The following is a 23,710-nucleotide window of genomic DNA, read 5'->3' on the forward strand; positions in this document are numbered from 1 at the left end:
AGCCAAAGGGGATGTGCTTCTTGCTTTATATATAATAGTGCTACTTCGGGCTTTGTGTTCTTACCTTATATTAAAATCTGTACGCACAATTAGTAGGAGAATATCCTTAACCTCTTATACCTCATAGCAGGAGGATATATTGCCTCGCTTCCATTATTAATAATATCTCTAGTGGAAGGGGGATGTAATATCAGTGTTATGTGAGAAAGGCTGTAGGCTGTGGGGGGGATGTGCATTATGTTGCTGAAGTGAATGCGTATAGAAGACGGGTATCAAGCTTCATATCTGGAAGTGCAGAGCTAACCTCATTGGTAATGCCAGGCCTGCACGAAGGAGTAGTAAGAATGTTTTGAAATCCAATGCTGTCGCATCCACTTTAAAGTGGCAGAAAAAAAAAATTCACACAAACAAAAAATACACACACACGTATGCCAGATATTTTCCCTCACATTGCCCCAGTATGGTAGTGACACCAGTGAGATGTGGGTGAATTCTGGGGGGGGGGGGGGGGGGGGGGGAATGAGATGCCACCAGCACTGCCCTCAGCTCTCGTTTTTAAATATTAACTCGCCGCTCAGTCGTGTCGCCATAAAATGTGGAGAGCACTGCTTGGGCAATTTCAGCTACTCAGGGTAGAAGACCACATATGTAGTATTCATTTTGTACACATTTTTAAGATAGGAATAAGATAGGAATAACTGGCGGTGTTGACCTTGTGTGGACATTGGGCTCATCCCAAAGGAAAAAATGATTTCGAAAAAACCCCTTTGGCTTTGTTTTTGTTTGTTTTTTTAAACGAAACATACCAAAAGCTTTAGTTGCTGATGTTACGGTCTAAAGACTCTAGACAGAGAGACAACAGAGAACAATAGAAATGTCTAAACACTTCCACGTGCATAACTACAAATTCCACCGCAATGCAAATTCATTCAGATGGACATGCAGAGTGGAAAAAAAACAATAATAATAACAACGAAAGCAATAAACTGGTGCAGGATCTCAGATCGACGAAGAAATTGAGAGAGAAAGACAACAATAATAAAAAGATGCGAATAAGGAGCAAGTGTATGAATGTGGGACAGATTAAACAGAAAACAGAGGACTGCAATAACCAACACTGCAAGATCGGAGCGATAAAGAGCACATTTTGCAACGAGTTCTAGATGTGTCAAATGGATGGATGTGATGCTGCGGCTGTACGGCCCACTCACCTCTTCCCATAATGCCTTGAGCACAGAGCGAACCGACAAAATGTTAGTTCCTGGTCTGTAGACCAGCCTCTGAGAATACTAATAAGATTACAGCCCTGCTGAAAAACCTGTTCCCCTTTCTGTACAGGCTTCTATCGCTTTCCTCACCCGCTCCCAACATGCTCCCATGACTCCAAGCAGGTACAGTTTGAATGGAAAACGTTCAGACAACTTGGGAACAGCAGTGTCGTCCTGTTCACTCGTTCGCAAGACGTAGGGAGATGGCAAAATTCAAAAGTAATCGTTTTTGAATTACTCTGAAGAAACACACAGCTCACAAACTCTGCGACCCCGCAGACGACATGGAGAGTGTAATAAAGAATGAGGACCGGCCGCAATAAGTCTGCAACACGCCGAGCAGTTTCGCCATCAGCTACGGTGTGGCCTTGGCATGCCACATTTAATTGCCATCAAATTTTGTGCCACGCCACACTATCTCTGACTTTGTGGCTGCTCTATCTCACAGAGAGAGGCGCAGATGAAAGAGTAGAGAGAAATGTATTCTCTTTATCACACAGCGCATCAATCCTGGTGCTAAATTAATCATTCAGCTCTTTTATGAGCTGCAGATTCGAAAAAACCTCTTCACACAGGAGCCTTTTCATGCTTCGGTGGTGGCCAAAGGAAACGAATGGTGATGATAAAGCTTTAAGATGCGACTGCGGAGCTTTTCTGTCTCTACTTCTCTTATGACACCCCCTCCCCAATGCTCCCCCAGCCAACAAAGTCAAGGAGGAATAGAAAAAGTAAAAAAGTTGTTCTGCATGTCTGTGAGGGGAGCACTCTAATTCAAGTGGACGTTTTCATCTCCATAGTGGCACCACAGTCCAACCTAATTGGGACAATTCCCACTTGTGATATAATTTCATTCCTACCTCAGTGTGACTCCTATGATCTCATGCTCTGCCCCCCCCACCGCCCACCCCGCACCCCCTCCACTCTTCCTCTAAATCTTTCCCCCACCTCTTTACTCTGCCACATCACTCAATCCAGTGCCAATGGTCTCTGGACCAAAATAAAAGTCCTAGTTCTGGCACTTTTAGTTAAAACATTTACAACAATCGTGATGCTTTTGTTTTTAAAAAATCATGTTCCAAACATATAGCCCCGAAAGAGCTGCATTTGTAAATCAAGAGAACGGAAACGTTTCTCATCACCTCTAAAAATAATTCCCATTCTATCACCCTTTTTGCACTCTCTCTCAACACTCAACACACGTGATAGATTTGCTTCGTGCGATTTCGCGCTCTTCGCTCGATGCTGTTCGAGGGCTCTTAAAATCGCATCGGATGTGCCGAGTGTGAGCTAAGGCCATGAAAAGGAGGGCGGGAGCAGGTCATGAATCAGACGTCTGAGAAGATTGTTGAATGGATGTTCGGGAAATCGAGACTTTGGGTGATCAGGGAATACAACACGAGAGATGATGACTGGAAGAAGTGGTATTACGCTTCTGAGTTTTCCCTGCATGATACAGTCGGATGAGGAATCCGAATAAACCAGGAGCTGCCGGGGTCTGTGTTCGGTTCCCCCCCACAATCCATGATCCCACACGAGACAGGGGGAGGAGATGGAGAGCTGTGTGTTTACACAAACAGATCAGTTACCATGGCTAACCATGCGAAGCCAGATTCACATGATGTCACCTGGGCCACATGAGGGGGAATAAACAATAAGAGCTCATGCAGCTAATTAAACAGTACAATGCAGGCTTATCTGCCACACACCCACTGAGCTGATACTTCAGTGATGCTTCACTTCCACCCTTTGTGTGACTTCTGTTCTTTATGTTTGAGCTAATCTTATTGACATATGTCACAAACTCATTAGGACAAGATAAGGTAATTTTATTTATTCCCCATAGGAAAATGTGATGCTTCCAGAGTAAAAATGTGTATAGTGTGTAGTGGCAGTATATATGTAGAATATATATTACGGTTGCAACAACACACATATTCGTACTGAAATTTTTCACACACGTACCGAATGCAATTCTTTTGACGTGCAAAACGAAGTTAAAATCTGAGTTCTCTCACTTTGAGCACTTTTAAAAAATGTAAAAATATATATTATGATTGAACTTAAAAACATACACAGCAATGCCAGGGTTATAAAAAAAAACTGGAGTTAGGCTACTTTCACTCTGTACCAGAAATAAGATTTGTTTTGCATGTGCATTGTAACGCTAAGTAATCCAAAGCGCTAGGGTTAGCTGCTAAGCAGGAACTGGCTAATGCTAGCGCTATGGATTCTTTAGCGTTTTATGTCCAGCTTCAAAAATCTTAAAATGAGAACATTCTGACAAGACCGCATATCAAGGGAGTAAATGAAGGATGGGTGGATGGAATGAAAACATTTGTAAAAGTCTGCTGTCATAAGTTGAACAGTAAAGTAGATCATATATTTAGAAAATTAGATATTAAATGTAAAACACACACACACACACACACACACACACACACACACACACACACACACACACACACATCTATATTACCCAAATGGGGTCTGACAAATGTAAACTGATTCATTTTAATTAATCAATTTAATTTGTGCCAATTTAACTGATGACTCAATTTAATTAATATAATATAAGTCTATTTGATTTTTATAAAAAAATATTATTTTATATATTATTTAACCAAGCAGGCATTTTATTTAAAATAGTTTTTAAAATGTAAACTGTTGATGTTCACAAATGTTAATAATAAACTGCACTAATAAAAAATCTAAAGCAATTTCATCTTCTGCTTTTTCCCCCCTATTGTACCGAAATTGAACAGAACCGTGACTAAAACCGAGGTACCGTAAATTCTGTGTACTGTTACACTCGTAATATATAGGTATATAAAAAAATAAATGTTAAGTATATTATTACACTTGCCATTAAGATGATGAATTTCATTCTAAGTATGGAATAATCTTATGTACTGACAGAATGCACAGATTTAAATAATTGCATTTTAAGCACTGCGTCATGCAGAGATGTGTATGCAGTTAAAGAAAGAATCTTATGTACTGACACCCCAAGGCATGCTATAACAGCGTTGTCTCTCTCTCTCTCTCTCTCTCTCTCTCTCTCTCTCTCTCTCTCTCTCTCTCTCTCTCTCTCTCTTCTCTCACTCTGACTCTGTATGTGTGTGTACTATGCACATGACCCAGTATGTGAGGTGTAGGGTCCTGTCAGGTCAGAGTGTGTACAGTGGACACCAGCTGTTTCAAACACAGGGAGACACAGGGTTAGCAGTGGGAGAGCAACTCAAAGGAAGGCATGAGGGCTTCTAGATTCCAGCTGTGACACACTTGCACCTGCCCTGCACACACTTACACACCTGCCCTGTTTTCGACCGCTCACTCTCTTCCACCATTCCTCTCACACCTGACACCCCACTCCCCCGCTTCCCCCTGGCACATAAATCTACCACGCTGGAAATCACCTGCCCATCGGCTAAAGGTGTCCATCTGCAGCTCGATCTTCTAATATAGAAAGAGGCTCATGCATGCTATAGGAACAATATACCCCCCCCCCCCCCTTCTCCTTTCTTCGCATTCTGTCCACCTCCAACCCCCTCTCTGGCTAATTCGCACTGGCAGGGAGACCTGTAAAAATCAATAGGGAAAATGTCCTGAAACAGCCAATCTAGCAACCATCTGCCCCCGGACTCAACTGAGACAAAGACCCATGTCCCCTGGGAAAATGCAAGGGGGAGAGAGAGGAAGCACAACACACGTACAAACTCAATTACTCTCCACTGCTAAAACACTCTATACTGCTACAAAGGCAGGCTGGATGTTTCCACCAGAAGCCACTTTGTCATAATGAGAACCTTATTAAAAGATTGTTAAGTTCACATATTGTCAAGTCTCTTTTTGTGAACTCTGATTAATATATAGTATCGCCTAAACAAAAAGGTAAATGCAAACGTGAGGGGTAATTTATCATTCGAAGTACAGTGAGCAGCTATGTTTAATACAGTCATAGCAAGAGCTGAGTCGAAGCGAAAGCTAAAATTGTACTGCGTGCGAATCCCTGCGGTATGATTTAGCTATACGTTATTATGCTTGGGCAATTAGAAGCTGCAATTACAGTTATTGAACATAACATTCCCTTTGCTGATTGAAGCTGTAGGCTAATTAAAATGACTATGTTTTATTTCTTCTATCATTCATAGACAATATTAATAGCTTTGCCCTATACTGTTAATTGATATTACATAGAAGTGTTATGGGTACCAAGGTATTCATGAGAGACATCAAACGCAGCCAGGCACGGTTTAAGACAACAGATACCCTTTGCATATTCAACTTTACACTTCTTTCTCATTGTGGTGGAATCATCTAGACTCATACCTGTATTATTTATCTGAGGAGCGCAATTGGACCTTAAGAACCACTAATGTACTTCACCTTTACTGTAGTGTATATGTAATTAGCTTTACTCATTATTATGTTAATTAGTAACATGTTAGTCTCAGATTTCTTGAGTAGATTGGAAATAGTACAATTTATGCCTCTTTCCAGGAAAGGAAGAAAAAAACACGGTTTATAAGGTATATAAGAAGGTACCACTACAGTAGCAAGGAATGGTACAGAGTGTGTTCTGTGTATTACTCTGATACATTAGCGTCCCCTAAGAAAACACACTGCAGAATATAGCTATACAGACTCACAGGCTTCAGAGTGGTCAGGTGAAAAACTGGGTGCTTGGCCTAGTTTTTCTTTTTTCATTTAAAGCAAGATATGTGACAAACCTTGCAACACTCTCCTGGCCTGTATAGCTATGCAGCCACATGCAAACAAGACAACAGACAACACAAAAGTCTATTCACATTTAATTTGTAATAAACCTCAAACATTGAGTTTAAGAAGGGTGTGACAGATGTGCTGTCTAACAGCCATCTGGAGGGTTTTAGTTTAGAAAGTCACTTGGCTTATGCAAATAAAAAATGTGCCAGGCAAAACAAAAATTGTAGAAAAGTCCAAATTCCTAAATGTGTTTTTCTAGGGTTTATACAAAATCAATAAACTTCAGTATCGATTGTCAGCTTTACTGCAGCCTACGGGTGTCGTCAGTTTTGGAATTGTCTATTACAAACCAACAACCAGATCAATTGTATAAATCAATATGACCGATGACGTAACATGAACTAATGACGCTGTAGATGACTGAGACTATTAGATGAAGAGTTGAAATAAAGTAGCCTTTATGTTTCTTTGTTTGTTTGTGCTGTTTTACAACCTGTAGCACATTTTTGTATTGTAGAATGGAAAGGCTGGGTTACATTGAATTTTGATGGGGGTCGGGGTTGATGTTCTGTACTTCTCCTTGTCACTGAAATTTATTACCATTAACATTACCAATATATACAAATGATTTACATTAACTATTGTATTTAAATACATGTGCAAATATAGTACACAATATTATAAATAAATCTAAGTATAGCGTGCACGATATTAAAAACGGTGTGTAGATTATATACCATATAACAAAAGTGTGTGTAGTATATACCACATTATAAAAGTATGTACATATACTTAAAGTGTGGGTATAGAAGATGCCATATAAAAGACGTGTGAGGTATATACTATATCATAAAAGTGTGTATAGTGTATACAATATAATAAAAAGTTGGTATAGTATAAATCCATAAAACGAAAGTGTGTGTAGTACATATAGTATCATAAAAAAAACAAAACTGTGTATTATGCTTATATGATACAACTATGTTGGCCATCTAAATAAAAAAATGCGTGGTATGTACCATTTGATAAAAAAGGTATGTATGGTATGTACCGTATCATAAGAAACTATGTGTAGTATGCACCATATGATGATGAAGTATGCACTGCATGCTAAAAAGAAAAGCATGTGTAGTATGCACCATACAAAATAAAAGTATGTATACTATACACCATATAATAAAAGTGTGTAAAAAAATGTATACCACATAATAAAAGTATGCATAGTATATATCTTATTATAAAAGTGTGTAAAGTATATACCACATAATAAAAGTGTGTACAGTATATACCACTTAATAAAAGTGTGTGTACTATACATATAATAAAGTGTGTATAGTATATACCCTATTATAAAGTGTGTATAGTATATACCATATAATAAAAGTATGCATAGTATATACCCTATTATAAGTGTGTATAGTATATACCATATAATAAAAGTATGCATAGTATATACCCTATTATAAGTGTGTATAGTATATACCCTATTATAAGTGTGTATAGTATATACCCTATTATAAAAGTGTGTATAGTATATACCATATAATAAAAGAATGTATACTATATACCATATAATAAAAGTATGCATAGTATATACAATATTATAAAAGTGTGTATAGTACATACTACATAATAAAAGTGTGTACAGTATATACCACATAATAAAAGTGTGTGTAGTATATACCATATAATAAAGTGTGTATAGTATATACCACATAATAAAATGATGTATACTATATACCATAAAAAAGGGTGTGTAGTATTTACCATATAATAAAAGTGTGTATAGTATATAACATATAATAAAAGTGTGTATAGTATATACCACATAATAAAATTATGTATACTATATACAACAATAAATGTATGCATAGTATATACCATATAATAAAAGTGTGTGTAGTATATTTAATATAATAAAAGTGTGTATAGTAGATTTAATATAATAAAGCATGTGTATTATGCCCCACATGACTGTAGTATTTGTGTGTGAGGGTAGTGTGTGGTTTGGGATACAGCCTACGCAACTTTTCTTTTTTTTTTTATTTCCGGTTAGGAAGTCGTCCTACGCTTGTTTCGGCGGGTTCTCCGACGTTCAAATGTGTGATGTGTAACAATAAAAACTGAAAAGTGGATACGTAACATGGGCGAAATGTAACATTACCCACAGTTATCAGATGTTTTCAATTACTATGTCAGAAGGACGCGACTCTCCAGTCTCTCCGTGCCTGTTGTGTCCGAGGTAAGCGAGCCGAGGCGTTTATATACCCCGCTAAAAATAGCTCCCTTTTCCCTGCCATGTACGGCCTGATTGACAGCCGGATCTATCCAATTGTGCTCTGGTATTCAAATCTAGCCCCGCCCCAGCGCCCGTGCTATCGCCGCCCCTATTGGGTACCGACGAGATCGTCAGTCCCATTTACCTTATATGGTCACGCACGGAATTGATTGACGGAACACGCCACGCCCCTCTCGCGAGTCGCTCGGCTTCCTCTTACTCGCCAGAGACGGCTAAAGCCCGAACAACTTGGCTGCTGCTGCTGCTGAAGCTGCTCAGTGCACGGCCAAGTCACCGGAAAGGCTACCTGGATTTTTTTTTTTTTTTTACCGAGCACAGGCGGCAGGGCGGCGATGCGGAATTAGGTGGCCGCTTGGTTTTTTTTCTCTTCCAGGCGGAGAACAGGGGGGGATTGCAATTCAAACTGACACGACATTTTTGTTTTTTGTTTTTTTTTTTAATAAGGAAAAAAAAAAAACATTTTCCCCTTAAATATTGCATTAATATTATTATTGCATTATTTTTTTTCCCACAAATCTCACCCGGAGCTCGTGCTCCGGTCCCGGATCTGAAGAGTTGTTATTGTTGATTTTCTTTTTTTTTTTCCACTGATTTTTTTTAAAAGTGCGTGCTATTCCGGCGGGATCACATTTATCCTCATTGAGAAAGAATTTGAAATATATATATAGATTTATATATATATATAAATAAATAAAAAATATGGACGTGCTGGCGAATTACAGTATCTTTCAGGAACTTCAGCTTGTCCACGACACGGGCTACTTCTCTGCGATGCCGTCTCTGGAGGAAAACTGGCAGCAGGTGAGAGAGCGCGCGCCCGCGTGCGTGCGTGTTTTTTTTTTTGGGGGGTGGGGGGGTTAATTTATTAATTTTTTTCCCCTTTTGCTTGTACGTTTGCGCGCCCGCGCGTGTGTGCGTTTACGTGTTACCGTTGTGGCGACTGCGCCCGGGTCTCTCCTCCACCCCGCCCCCGAGCGCGCGCGCTGTCTGACCGGCGGCCGGTGCGGGCTATCGCGTGGCTTTTCACGTGTGCAAAAAATTTGGAAAAAAAAGAGAGAGAGAGAGAGAGAGAGAGAGAGAGAGAGAGAGAGAGAAGCGGCTTCGCACGTGGAAACGTGAGCCGGCGTAACCAGGTGCAAGCACGCGCGTTTTTTCTCTCTCTCTCTCTCTCTCTCCAAACACAGAATCAGATCCAGCGCGCCGCTCGTGCGCTTCTCGTGACACTGGTTCGCATATATTTATTTGGTTGGATCACTGTATCCTTGGCTGTGGTTGTTTTCCATATAAACCGACTCCGTGTGTGCGACGTGAGTTGGTATGTTCATTAGTCAGTGGCGACGCGCGCGACGCAAATGAACGTTCGCCCGAATAAAGAGAGGCTCGTGCGTGATTAAAGCATGCATGCATGCATGCACATCTGCCGGGCTGCTGTGTGTCTTTAGTCATGGAATGCACCATCAGATGGCCAGGGATTAGGATGCACAAGGAGCATCCCCTGATGAAGTGGTCTCAGAAGTAGTTTTATAGATCTTACGGTTCATCGGTGTATTGCGTTTTTTTTCCCTTTACCGGCGAGTCACCTCGTGCAGTCACACGCTCGAGCCGTGAGAGCGAAGTTCAGCTGTACCAATACAGAGAAGCGCACATGGTGAAGCCTCTTCGGGATGTTATAAACACTAGGAGTGAGGTTTCATTTATCATGCATGCCTCAATACTCAATAGTGTGCAGGGGGGCATGTTCTTCCTTTTTTTTTTCGGTGAAAAGACTGAATGGAGATCATACGGGAGCATAGTTTATGATTAAGCCAAGATTCTTGCTTTTTTTCGGCGTCAGATCCTTTATGGGTAGGATTCATAACCTGGAACCAGTCCATGTGCTTAGAAGGAAACATCTAGCGTGTGAACTTGAAAGAACCTCTAGGATCTCCCCTTTAAACCTGCATGCGTGCACACACACACTCAGACACCAGCTGTGCTCCAGGAGGGTTCAACTGAACCCTTACGACAGTGATTAGGATGCAGCCTGGTCTCCTTCATCTGTTCATCAAGGCCTGTATTGCCTCACATCTTTGAAAAATCAAACAATAGGTGGAGTAATTAGCATGTGATATCACTGTGCAGGTGTGTGTGTGTGTGTGTGTGTGTTTTGAGTCCATTTGTGGCACATGAGGTCATAGTGTTTTACTTCAGTACTGTGTGTGTGTGTGTGTGTGTGTGTGTGTGTGTGTGTGTGTGTGTGTGTGTGTGTATCTCAAAAGGACCATAATGAACTCTAATACTCTCCCATAATGACATGTCCAGTCCAGCGTTACCCAAGTTCATGAAAAAGGAAGGAAGAGAACCAACAAACACAGGTGTGTTTACACAGCAGTCACATATGAGAAATATATAATATGTATAACAGTCTAATGATGACTGAAAAGAAAACGTCCATCTGTAACCCCATCTCTTTTTGACGTTTTCTCTCATTCTTGGCACATGCTCTTGGGTGAACATGCGATACGGCATTGGGAAAAGAGAAGCGGTATTTTGGCATTGGGACAATAAAATGTCATGTAATAGTGAGATAGTGAGGAGAAGAAAAGCCTTTGCTGGGTTGACAGGTGAATAAAAGAGGTGACTGAATGGCAGTGCTGTAAAAATCTGAGGCTTTTACTGGCAGTGATGGCTTGATAGTGCGACTTCAGATCTTCCAGGGAAGGGAAATGTCGTTTAGGCCGGGACCAAGATACATGGACACTCTTATTCCAGAGTGAGTGGCGCATGAATCAGATCCTAATGGGCAGGATATGGGTGAATTAAGTTTCAATGAAGTGGCTATGGACAGGCAGTGTGGGAGAGGGGGCAAGCGGGGACAAAAAGCCATGCACGAGTCCTCGCTGGGTCTGACTCGCTCCACATCCATTCCCCTAACGGGACCAGTGGCTGCTGGCACCGCCAGCCCCCCCCCCCCCCCCCCCCCAATCTTCTAGAACAAAGACGCCATCTCTCACTGTCAGGAGGAGACGGGAACGAAAAAGCAGGAGACAGAAGAAGATTGAGCTGAGCTGCTCGGTGTAATTACCTGTGTTATCTGTTTGTTTTTTTTTTATTTGTAATGAAGGTTGCGATTATTTCAGCAGCGACCCACAAGGAAGGTTAATTCAAAGAGCTCTGTTTGCTTAACAAGACGGCCCCTGTTGTCTCTTGCTCTCCTCCCCTAGTAGCACCACATGGAGGGGTCCTCTGAGCTCCACACTAGAGGCAGTCAGAGCAGGTGGAGAAGTCTGGGGAATCACTCTGTGGAGGTAAACAACACCATTAGATGCAAGCATGGCAGCCTGGCCAATTAGCAAGGATCACCTGAGAGACTGATTGTGTGTGTGTGTGTGTGTGTGTGTGTGTGTGTGTGTGTGTGTTTGTTAATGTCCATCCATCCATCTGTCTCAACCAAGCCAGGGAGTTACTTTCAGTGTGTCTTCTTTTGATGACCGTTTTTGTGTATTTGTTGTTTTTTTGGTTTTTTTTTATTTTTTTATTTCCTCAGGCTGTCCTAAAAATAGGTCACTTCAAAGCCTGGCATAGCCGTCTCTCAAATGATTTTTTTCTCCGTGGTTCAGTTTAGGTGGCGTCTTTTTTTTTTTTTTTTTTTTTTTTTTTGACGGTAAGAGAAATCTAAAGCCTTTCCTCTTCCCTGCTTTTGTTTATCAGAGCGTTATTTAAAGCGTGTCTTTTTGAAAAGCGTGTTGCAGCAAGTGGCGCTTCAGTGACAGAACTTCTGTTTGTCCTGCAGAATCCCAGGAATAAGATGGCGACAGACTTGAAACCTGGTGATTCCTCTGGTTTGACCACCTGTTCCATTAACACCTTTCATAGGTGGTGCCACAAAGGGGCTCGATTTGGCTGCAGCAGCTACAGTGTGTTCAAATATACATTTTGACAGGAAGCACACTTTCTATTTACGTAGTTCTGCAGGGCAGGGAACCGCACTGCATTCGTTTGAACTGGAACATCTTGGAGCAGGATCAGGTAACCCCACGAACCAGGCCACAGACAGCCGTCACAGGGCAAAGACAGCACATGCCCTCATCCAGGGAGTTCTGTCTGTCCCAGAGAAGCCAAGTTTGACAGGATAATGAATCACCCCACATGCATATTCTGCTCTGCAGTTTTTCACATTTCACAGCCCAGTAACCCTCCAGAATGGTGACAGTGGGGTGGGGGGAAAGCAAGTGCAAGAGCATCCAATACCATTAAAAATACATTCAAATGAAGTTTGGCTGCACTTTTGTGTCTCTGATGCCGTCATAAACCACTCTACCCACACTTGTTCTCTTCTGCCTATCTCCCTTTATCTTAACCCCTATCTTGTCCAGCCACAGGCCTGCTTTAAATTCCACAGTACACTCTATAGAATGCCTCCCTGGTCATGTTGAGATTGATCCAGCTGAAGATGATGCTCAGTTTTGTTTGTACAAGCAAAAAGCACAATGCCCAAGTCCAAACGTAGCAGCCCTCAGCTCCTTCTCACTTTGAAAAAGCTTTGGCCGAAAGAGCTGAAGGGCTGGTGAGATAGAGTCCTGTCCACGATCCCACATTAGAAATGAGAACGTGCAAAGACTACAGAAAACCGAGAGCTTCAGCACTCAAGATGGTTTCGAATGGGTTTTGCAGGAATTCCAGTATCCAAATGAACACTGGTGTATGTGCTACTTGCTTTGTCCATGCTAGCATTCTTGCCAACCTTATATTCTGTGAGGCCTCCACACTCGTCAGACCTCAGACCAGTTTTACCAGTCCGGGCTTTGAAGTGATAACAGTGTTGTACATGTGTTGACACTCAGGCATGCGGGGGAAACGTGAGGCTAAGCTCATGTTTCGACTTACAGCCTGATAAATCAGCTGTCGCAAAGCAATTTTATCCAGTTAGTGCAGACAGGCCCGACTGCCCTCTCACATCCACTCCAACAGCTCTGACCTCACTGTCTCAAAAACATACGGGTCACAAGATTTGGGTCTAGGTTGTGGACAGTGCTAGGTGGTGGTATGACTCGTCCTTCCATTTCATTTAGATTAGTTTTGCAATGGCCCAAAATAAAGAATGCGAATATCTCTGTGGTATCATCCCTTTGCTTTGAATGGGTTGCCATGAATCAGCATGAGCCAGACTCCGTTGAGTCACCCACTGGGATTTAACTGCATGATGTCATACAGCCAAGCCATTGTACCAAGCATTTCCTGGATTTGCTCTAAACAAAAAGAACAAAAATCACCACAGCTCTGGTTGGAGCTATGGTTCCAGTAGACATCCATGTACCTCCTATCATGCTCTCAGCTGCTCACCACAGTAGAATATACAGTGTGATCCTGCTGAAGCAAAGCTGGGACTGAAAGCTGGAACTCCAGACAGCTGATGGTAATTAGACACTTTCATGTACAAGGCTAAACAAGGTCTTCTTTGAAGCGGGACAACTTCTCTTGCACACTCTTGTTGGTTTCGAGCAAACACGTTGCTTGCACACACTACTTTTTGCATAAGCTTGCAATTTTGTGACAACATGAAAATGACTCCAGCTTGCAACAGAAGCTTGATAAACAACCAGCCTCACCAGAAGCGTGAACGTCTTCAGATTGAATTAGCCATGAAAATCCATTAAGTTAAAGAGAAGCGGTGTAGCTCGTACTTGATCATTCTGCAATTCCTGCAGCTTATTTCTGCAGTCATTTCTATAGTGTGAAATTACCTCCACAATCTGCTCTTGAAGGGACACAGAGGCCTCACCCACACAGGTTGATTGAAAGCTGTTTACCAAACATTAGTTGCCATGAAATTTGGCGATTGCTCTATAATTTATTCTCTGCTAGATGTAGATCAAAGTGGGTGTTAAATTGGCAGGCTATAGTTTGTCTTGCAATTGAGGCTTAAAAAAGTGAGAAACTGAAATGATAATTAGCATTTCCAATGCAGAATGGACACAAAAAAAACAACTTCTATTTAAAAGTTGATTGTGTTTTTCAATAGAACATAAAATAGGATCATTTTATGGATTCAGTAAACGTGTTGAATCTCCACCGTGTTTCTTTTGACAGAAATAAATCCTTTATTGGTAGATCTGAATGTAAAATACTTCCATATAAAGCCATAAGAACACTGTGGACTGACTCACAAGGCAGCTGAGCGACTGTTTGCAGTGTTGTATACTGTATAATATAGGGCTGTTGCTAAAGTGGCAAAGAAAAGATAAACAGTTTGCACGTTTGTTATCGGCTGCAAATGCAGTACGACTTCAAACAATACGTTAGGTGCGTATTTTTCGCATGCGAGTGACTGCTGTAATAATTCCTCGTTCGCAGAAGAATCTAGAGGTTTGACTCCATGTGTCCATAAGCTCTGGGGTTTAAAAGCAGCTTTTTTTTCTTCAAGGTTTGATTTCCTCTATGGCGAGAATTCACCCAGCTGCACGAGCTTTCGGGTTGCGAGAGACACTTCTCTTTTGCCGTGTGATGAATGCAGAGAAAAGAGTCCTTCAGCAAGCGCTAATGACATCTACCTTTATCCTCCTGACTCCAACCTCCTTCTGCCATGGAGAAGTACTGACCACCTAATTATCCCCTTGTCTATCGGAGCACTGATGGATGCGGCCTTGTTGTCAAGAGATCAAGAGATTTTCAGGGTCTGCATCTAAAACGGGGGCGTTTGGTTGAGAGGGGTGGTGGGGGTTGGTGTTCTTCAACTGCTTTTCAAGTGTCTGTTAACCCACACAGCGAAGGAACAGCAGAGGGATTGAGTCAGAAAGGAGAAAAAGACAGAGTACGGTAGGCATCTTTATGCATGAGGCCTAGCGTCCCCTCAGCCTGATGGAGAGGCAGCTTAGCCACTCAAGTGTTTGATTAACAGCCAGTGAGGAACCAGCCATTGTTCTCTAAGTACACATACTGTTTAAGGTAGGTTGAAACAAATGCACTCGGACAGACTCACGGCTTGATCGCCTCAATTTATAAGAATTCAAAATCATTTGAACTTTTCTAGCAAGCACATGCATGTATTCCAGCATAGCATATTTTAGCATAGACTGGGAGTGAGTTGGTAATGAATAATAGATAATGGTATTTTTGGTATTCCTAACCAGCTATAAGTAGCACGGCAGAATGTCAGAACAGTTGAAGAAAGAGGGTGTGAAGAGAGAGGGAGAGAGGGAGAGGAGTCATGTGAAGAAGTGAAGGGCATCTCAGCATGGAGGAGAGAGCTTATGTTTATTCAACTGCTTCTATGCTTGGGAGGGGTAGCAGAGCCTCCCACACTGTTCTTCGTTTTACTCTCTGGTCGACCTGCCTGGAAATTCCCTCCTCACAATCCCGCTCCTTTAAAGCCACCTCCTAGACACAAATGTGCCGAGAGAGACCTCGGGCTGCTTTCACATTCACTCCAGCTCGTTTTCCACAGATGGGTATGACTGAGAATAGGGGTGTGACTTATCAACAACACTTGAAAATGACACCATGAAAGGAAGAACTTCTGTTTTTGATATTCCTCCTTGGTTCCTGTGAACCTACTTGTTAAATCGAGATATTCCTCAGAGAGAGGAGAAACACAAAACTGAAAAATGACCTTGAAAAGAAGGCCCGGAGGCCATCAATAATGTGTGTGTGCTCACCATGACAGGGCAGCTGATATGTTTGTTTTGGTAGCAGTGAGGTACAGTGAGGAGCCATCAGACACAACAGTGGTTGTGTGTTCAAACACAAACACTCGGGGACAACAGGTACTTTCCATCAAGGAGAAAATTACCTACAGGATTCCTTCTGTGCCCTGGAATAGACTCTGAAAGTGAAAGGAAAACCAAACGCTACATTTTTTTTTTTATATATATCGAATTTTAAAAGAACAGCAGTGTGATTGATGATTTGCTTGTGCTGGTGCGCACAAGTGTGTGTGTGTGTGTGTGTGTGTGTGTGTGTGTGTAAGATATTTGCATATGTTCTCTGTCTCTATGTCCAGTGACTACATGACCTGGCTGCTGTCCAGAGTCCCATTGTGTTGCTCATGGCCTGCTCAATTCTACTGATTTCTCTCTCACATACTCCAAGCTGCTGCTGCTGCAGGCAAGGTTGGCATACATTGCCCCATGCAGAGCTTTCTGCCTAACTATAACATGTCTGCCCACTAAAGAGATGGAGAGAAAATAAAAAGGACAGATGCCCCCTTGGCACCCAGTTACGACACTCTCCAGTGGAGCGTAGTGACGTACACGCAATACTCCTTGCTCTCCTGAGCAGAAATTGTCCTATAGTGATTACAACTGGAGATCACTTTGAGCTCACTTTTGGCAGGGACTTCCCCATTCTCGTACACCAAACAGACCATTCACAGCGAGTTTCAGATGTGGTTTCACTTTTGGGTTTGTGGTATGCATAGTTCTCCTTATATGTTGCTTTCTAGTACTCAGAAAACCAAGCCTATGTATATGTGGGCTCTTCTACACCAAACCTGTTACAACTCCACTCTTTTCACCATTGGTTCCGCTACTACTCTCGCCATTGACCACATATTTTTTTTTATACAGGCTCATTCCAGGTGGCATAATATATAGTCCTGGCTATGGATTCACCAGCACTGCTGCCATCCCCTTCGAGTGTCTATGTGCTACTCTGTGAGGCCCACCTGTTCCCCTCTGCTGGCATGATCCAGTTTTTTTTTTTGTGTGTGAAAAAGATAAACGAGGGCCTCTGTATTCTCCACTGTGACCTTACATTCAAATTAAAGAGCAGCCACATGCCAGATTTGATCTTAACATCCGCTAGACGGGCTATAAAAACATGCAATACGATGACACTTAAGCGGAACTATAAAAGAATATGAATAAAAGCCCGTTAGTTTATTTCTTAAATAGCGAGTTGTAAGTTTTATTCATGCAGACGGTACTAGAAACCCCAAACCTTTCTAATTCTCCTATGATGTCAGCTCTGAGCAGCATTGATTCTCCTGGAGATTCTGAAGCAATAAGGGGTTTTTGAGTGAGGGGGGGCAGACACACTCAACTCAGCCATTAGGGCTTGTGTGTGGCACCGTTAAGTGGGTCACATGCAGAGTGTTGTCGACCTTGGGAATTCGTCCTTCTTGCGAAGACGTTCAGCCTCTCTTGTTTTGCGCAGCCTCACCAAGACCTATTTTTTGAGGGAGAGAAAAAAAAGGCACCCCATTCAAATTGTTGTCGCATTTACATGCAGGAGGGTTGATGGAATCTGATTTGGGATTTGTTTGCAAGAGTGTTTGTGGCACATTTGCGAGATTCTTTTAGCGCTCTCTACTTCGGTCACCTGGCTGGGAGATGTATGATGATGTTCACACCATCTGGTGGAATCGCTTTAGAAACAGGACGAAGAGGTAATTATGATCTGGAAGGTACAGCCGGCGCATTGGTGGCAGGGCATGGAGTGCAAAGTCTGTCTCCTCTAAAAGGGAGCCTGCACCAGCGTGTAGCTATGTGGGTCGCCAGCTATTTTAATCTGCAATGTTGCCGGGAATACCTGAGGGATTGGCCAGGCTCTGTCGGAATGGGGGCTGACTGTGTGTGTGTGTAAATTGCTTGTGTAGTTGAGAAAGGCTTTGTGTGTGTGTGTTTAAAATAGCGAGACTGCTGCAAGTTGATGGACCAGTATCAAGCACTTTTCCCTCCATCAGATTCAAGTAGTGTGTACTTTTAAGCAGAGTGCGCTGTTCTGAGCGAGCCCTTAGTGTCCTACTGACTTTCCTTTCCTTTACAGAACACACATTCTTATTCGACTGCTCTATCTTTATCTCTCTCTTTCTCCTGGTCTCTTTCTCTGTGGCTTTTCACAGACAGGTCAACAGTTTAATTCTTCATGAAGAGTGCGAGTGACTCATCTTCACTCTTATTCAGTATTCAGAATGAGATCACCCAATAACTTAAAGTGCTTAGTGTTCCCATGGTCCCATCCATGCTGTAGATTTCAGAAGAAAGATGAAGTAACCCCTTTGACTAGTTACAGATTTGACCGGTCTTCCTGGCAACTATGCCGTCATCAGACTTTGTGACCTTGTGGCAGACCGATGAAGGCTTGCAGGAGAGAATAAGGAGTTTAATCAGGGAGTGCAGCACGTCCGCAACACGCCACCGCCCCGACCAACCTACCCCCCACCCACCCCCGCAGTGCAGACAGGTGTGATGGCAGCAGGGGCACCTGCCGAACCAGCCTGCTCTGACGTGGAGCACAGGGGCTTCAAAAAGCTCAGCTCCCAGTCTGGTGTTATTTATACACTAAACAGGTTGGGGCACCTCGGGTAAGCGCGTTGACGCCAGAGGCGAAGAAAACTGGAGCTCCACATGGTCAACCACAGAGACACTGCTGAGTCCCCTGGCCTACCTTCACAGTTCACTCTTGGCAAAAGACTGCCTTTTTGTGGCTTCCATTGTAGTCAGGAATTAATGGACTGCAAAGGCATTCATCAAGTCCCAGTTAGGTTTCCTTTTTATGTCTCTGTAGCAGTCGTGTCAGACGCCGGTAATTGGGTTCAAAGTAGCATCACTGTAAAATGCTACGTGGGAGTGAGTCAGAAAAGGGCGGGGCCCTTACAGTCTTGGGTGACCTCACTCTCAGCGTAACTACTGTGGAGTGTGCATGGGGAGGAGGGAGGTGGTGGACACGAGGGATGAGGTCATTCTTTGAGTCTGCAGAAGAAATTTGTATAGGCAGCTTTGTGTATGTGAGTGTTTGCATGAGTAATGGACACTCAGGAAGAAAGAAAAAAGAGATCTATCTATCTATCTATCTATCTATCTATCTATCTATCTATCTATCTATCTATCTATCTATGCTAAAAATGTCTATAAATTTCAACAATGTGTTGTTGTTTTGGTTTGTGATTTTTATAGTGGAGATTTTGTGTGTCATCTCATGATAGCCACCCCCCTCGCACCCCTCCCACCAGACACACGCTCACCCTGTCTCAGTGCCGACCGGCTGAGTGGCAGGCATTTTGTCTGGTGTTTAAGAGCTGAGATATCAGAAGAGGAAAGGACACTGTGCACAGATTGAGGCATCACAACAATGCTGTGGCTCGGAGTTTTGTATTGCAAGCACGTAACCGGAGTAGGATCAGATCAGAGGAGGTATTTTCTAAAGCAGCCATCTCCTTTGAGATGGCCCTTATACATGTGTTTTGTTTCTCCAAAATGGTTTAAAGACTTTGGGTTATAGCTGCTAGTTCGCATTTGCTTTCTGACATTTTGTCTGCCTTTAAAAACCCGATTCGATTGCTTTCTCCAACTTGAAGAACTCCAAAAATGGCAAAAACGTTCTGTCTAATGGCCCAAAGGATTCTATTTTATATACCAACATTTTTGTATTTATGATAAACAACGGGCTTGTTGCTCCTGATAACATTTCATTAAAACACCTTGATTGTTTTTCCCAGTGCCTTCAATTATCTCAAAGTGACCGTGTTTACTCATTCTTTGACATTACCACTGGGGAAAAATAAGAGCAAAGGAGTTTGTTGTCCCATAAAATACAAGCTGAGCTCACTTGGTGTAATTACCATCCTGCAAGATAATTATAAAGAGGACAGAGCCAGGGATGAAAAAGCCATTTACGCGCTCCTTAGTGAGCGACGGCAATTAACTGGGTTGCTTAACCTGGTGCTGAAAAATTGAGTTGGGCCGTGATCTCGTGCAGTTATCACACAAAACAGAACCATGCGGGCCTCTCCTATCTCTCAGAGGTGAGCTCCTAAAAAGGGGTTCATGCAAGTTGTTTAATTTTTTAAGCGGCTTTGCCAAATCGACGTTGCTCATTTTGTTTTGGAGCCTTTCGTGCGTGAAAAATCCCTATGGCACGAAAGCTTCTCAGCCGTGCTGTTACTATAAGATGGTTTGAGCGCCTGAATAAGGAAACGACAAGGGGGGAGTCACATTTTTGTTATCTTACCTGCCTTTGTCCATCATAGGGGGCTAATCTGGACTCCTTTTGGATTTGGATTGGTTGAAGCTAATCTATGCACTGCTTCAAACCCTTTTCCAGCTGTAAGTAACATGCTTGCAGTGCTTTACATTGATGCTACCGCGGAATGTTCCCGGCAAGATCTATTGTGTGTTATCTGTAGGATTGTAATCTGGGAAAGAGGCAAGAAAGTATGTCATAACCTGCGTTCTTGAATGGAGTTAGTACAGGCCCCTGCGTCATACTCGTCCGCTGTCCAAAGTCCTCGGGGTAAACCGAGTCTTTTGGTTAGATAAAGCAGGAAACAAGCGCATATGCATGGAATGTGTTTCCTCTCTGTTAGGGCCTCCTTGTCACTGCTGTCACACTCTTTCAATTGGTAACATCCTGTTCTTGTGTACAAAGAACCATCCAGAGTTTATTTAACACAATGTGACTCAGATGGGCAGCAGGATACCATCAGCTGCTTAAAAAACACGAGAAATGTTCAGGAAAACGCATTGATATAATTGTTCTTAATTACCGTTAACTAAAAAAATCATGTTTATTTGGCGCAATAGGCCTTCAGTGCGCCCCCTGCTGCTTCGTTGTCGGACACTCTTCCTCTTTTCCCTCAAGGTTGCATGACATACCGTCTATTGTTTTTTTTGCCTTCAGCAAGGAAAGGGAAGTAGGAATTCCTGACTGACTGGCCCCACAGTGTGCCTGGAGTAACGAGCTCCTTCTAATAGCTTAATAGGGTGGGTAAAGGCAAGAAGATGAAAGGGGACAGGCTTGGTGAACTGACATCTCGAGTAACTACCCTTGCATTGCTGTGACATAACTCCTGCAAAAGGGAATGCTGCCCACCAGTTCTAATGCTTGGGTAATTTTAGCCTCTCTCCATGTGGCTTCCCGCTCGTAATTGCAGAAGGTTGAAAGTGCAGTGGTATCTGTTGGACAGAATCCCAGAAAAGGTAAAAAGAGAAAGAACTCAGCGCTTCTGTCTTTACTGTAAGTGTTAGTAAAATAGATGTGGTGGATTTCATTCAAGTATGCTTACATTTCCTCTGAAAAAAAGGGTGTCCCAGTGGTCTTCATACAAAAAAGGGAAAGTAACGCTAATTTGGTAAATTGTCTTATGCCATGTCCTCTTAGAGTGGCCTTCAAGATCCTGAGATCCAAGCCCACTCAATGTTACCTGTGGAGGCATACCTGTGGCGTACCAGGAATAAATTCAGCACAAAGATCATTTATATTGTTTTAAATGCAATAACGCATCAGAAAAATCTTTGCATGTTTTAGAAAAAAATTGGCGATCATGTTGAGGATGTCTAAATAGTCAAATAAATTGCCCCGATGTATAAAGAATCGGTTTTCTGTAGCAGAAACTGCCTCCTTCAAAGAACTTGGGCTGCTAGTCAGATGACTTGCCTGTGCCCGAGTGGATGTAACTTGAGCTCTCCACACAATACCCAAAGGACTATGCATCTTATGAGACAAAAAAGCCCCAGAGTCAGCCCCCCGCCTCCAGCTCTCTCTTTGTTGCCCATCTCCTTTTGTCTCGCCACACTCTCTCTTCTTGTTTTCTTTTGTCTTCTGGTGTTGTATCCCCCCTCCAGCACTGATCTCTTTGCAGTGAGTAATGAAGATTAGCCTACACAATAGGAACCCCCCCCCATGCTTGCACAATTACTCGTGCACACACAACACACAGACGCAAACACGCCAGTTTCCCCACACTCAGTCTCCAGAATCTTATAACAAGCTGTTAACCCCACTTAAAAGTGTCCCTTCTCAATCGGCTTGTGATGGGGAATAATCCCGCTTGAGCGAAGTAATGTAAATCTCTGTATCCTGATTAGATTATCCCAGTGCCACCAGCCAGCGGCCATTAGCCGACCCATACACAGATAAACAGCGGCTCGTCCCCCAAATCCAGTTAAAGGAAGACAGGGACCCATTCTTTGGAGCTAAGTCTGTTGTGCCTTCTTCTAAATGCTGTCGTCTCGCTGGCTTTTGTTGGTACGATTAGCCTACATTTCGCGTTGTGGTTCAAATCTTCACACATGGCTTTTTTTTGTTTGTTTGTTTAGGACTGGTATTTAAACCAGACATGGTATAAACATCAACGCAGAAATATTTGACTATGCTCTTTTAAGTTGCACTGAATACAGCAGTGTCTTTCATGTGGTCGATTTCCATTCACAAGACTTTATCCCAATTCTTTTCTCTGGTCACAAGCAGTCGCTGGTTCATGTTTGAATGGTTTCTAAGTAATGTTTGAGCTAGAATAATTTTTTTGTCTGAATGGCATGTCTTTATCTGCTAAACCATCCCCTGTTGTTTCCGAGCAATGTTTCGTAGAATGCAGGGAAACAAGATTTGGTGGCCACACAAGCGCATTCATTAGCTGCAGCTGTGTAATGTCAAGCGTACAGTCTCCTTGTGTGTCTGGGTACAGATGGAGAAGTTGGCAGAAGCAGTTCTCCAGTGGCAGTGCCATTGCCTATTTATTCTTTAGAAACCCCATCACTCCTCACTTCAATTAAGAGGTAATAAGTTATAATAATAATTAGCAGTGCCAACTCTGTCTAGACAGGGATTATGCCAGTGGTCAATTAAAGGCTTGCAGTATATATTGAATAATGGAAATTGAATTTTCAAATCCAACTATTGACTTTTCTGTCCCGAACATTTGAACAGTGAATTAGCTCTTCTGACCACTCGAATACAGTCTCATATCAAAATCGGCTTATGAGTTGAGAAATATTTCACTCCGCACCGATCATGTATTGTACTATGTACGGAGCAATATGGCGTCTTAATCAAATCAAGTGTTGTTCCTTTCAAGGTCGTCACTTGGTTCCTTTGTAGAGAGTTTTTAGCTTTGAAAAGATCTTCAATGGTTGGTGATAAAGTGTACCACGAAGGGTGTTTAGTCTGCTAATTTCTATGCATAGCCACAATAAACTCAATGGTTTGTGCCTCTTTACAAATGTAGAAAAATGAGTCATGTGTCTACAGAGAAATAGGATGTATAATGAAGTGTTCAGAGGCTTGTTTATGAAGAGATGATGATTTCTCTGGCCAGTGCATCAGCGTTTTAGCGTGGAGATGAAAACAAGGTGTTTTCTTCTCCTTAGGTGGCAATCTTCAGAGCGCATCGGGAAAACGTATGTCATAACAAAACTGTCTCGCTTCTATGATGAACCTGAACGGGAGACCTAATGCACCGCCAAGGGCTGTCAGCATGCATTAGCTCACGTACACCTCTGTCTAATGAATGTTATCCCGTCTCTTAAACCTGATTTCAGGCCAGAATCCTCTGACAAAAGCACATGTGTTTTATAGCATTAGAAATTTAGAAAAAAGGGATTACAGTTCGAGAACTTATTACAATCAAACGTCTGAGGTATTTTAGTCTTAAAATGAAATCTGTTTACTCCTAATGAATGAAATACTCCCACTCTGATTATTGGATGATTTGGGGAAATAG

General features: G+C 42.4%; 1 protein-coding gene and 2 long non-coding RNA genes across 3 annotated transcripts in view; 1 reads left to right on the forward strand and 2 right to left on the reverse strand.

Moving 5' to 3' along the window:
- LOC310723795 overlaps positions 1–8,235 on the reverse strand; it is a 78,370-nt gene extending 70,135 nt beyond the window's left edge. Inside the window, exon 1 of the long non-coding RNA XR_014532775.1 lies at positions 8,162–8,235. This is a non-coding gene — a long non-coding RNA (uncharacterized lncRNA). The remainder of the gene's footprint in view (positions 1–8,161) is intronic.
- Positions 8,236–8,483: 248 nt separating this feature from the next.
- Positions 8,484–23,710, forward strand: part of klf7b (Kruppel like factor 7b) — a 37,039-nt gene continuing 21,812 nt past the window's right edge. The window contains exon 1 of the mRNA XM_083537164.1: positions 8,484–9,093. Coding sequence (XP_083393290.1) covers positions 8,992–9,093 — 102 coding nt within the window. The 5' untranslated portion in view covers positions 8,484–8,991. The remainder of the gene's footprint in view (positions 9,094–23,710) is intronic.
- On the reverse strand, positions 11,777–22,552 carry LOC310723814. The gene is made up of 2 exons (XR_014532795.1): positions 16,818–22,552; positions 11,777–16,728 (listed from the first exon to the last, which is right to left on the reverse strand). It is a non-coding gene; the product is annotated as an uncharacterized lncRNA (long non-coding RNA).

This window comes from Silurus aristotelis (genome assembly GCF_946808225.1).
Source record: "Silurus aristotelis genome assembly, chromosome: 3".
NCBI lineage: Eukaryota > Metazoa > Chordata > Actinopteri > Siluriformes > Siluridae > Silurus > Silurus aristotelis.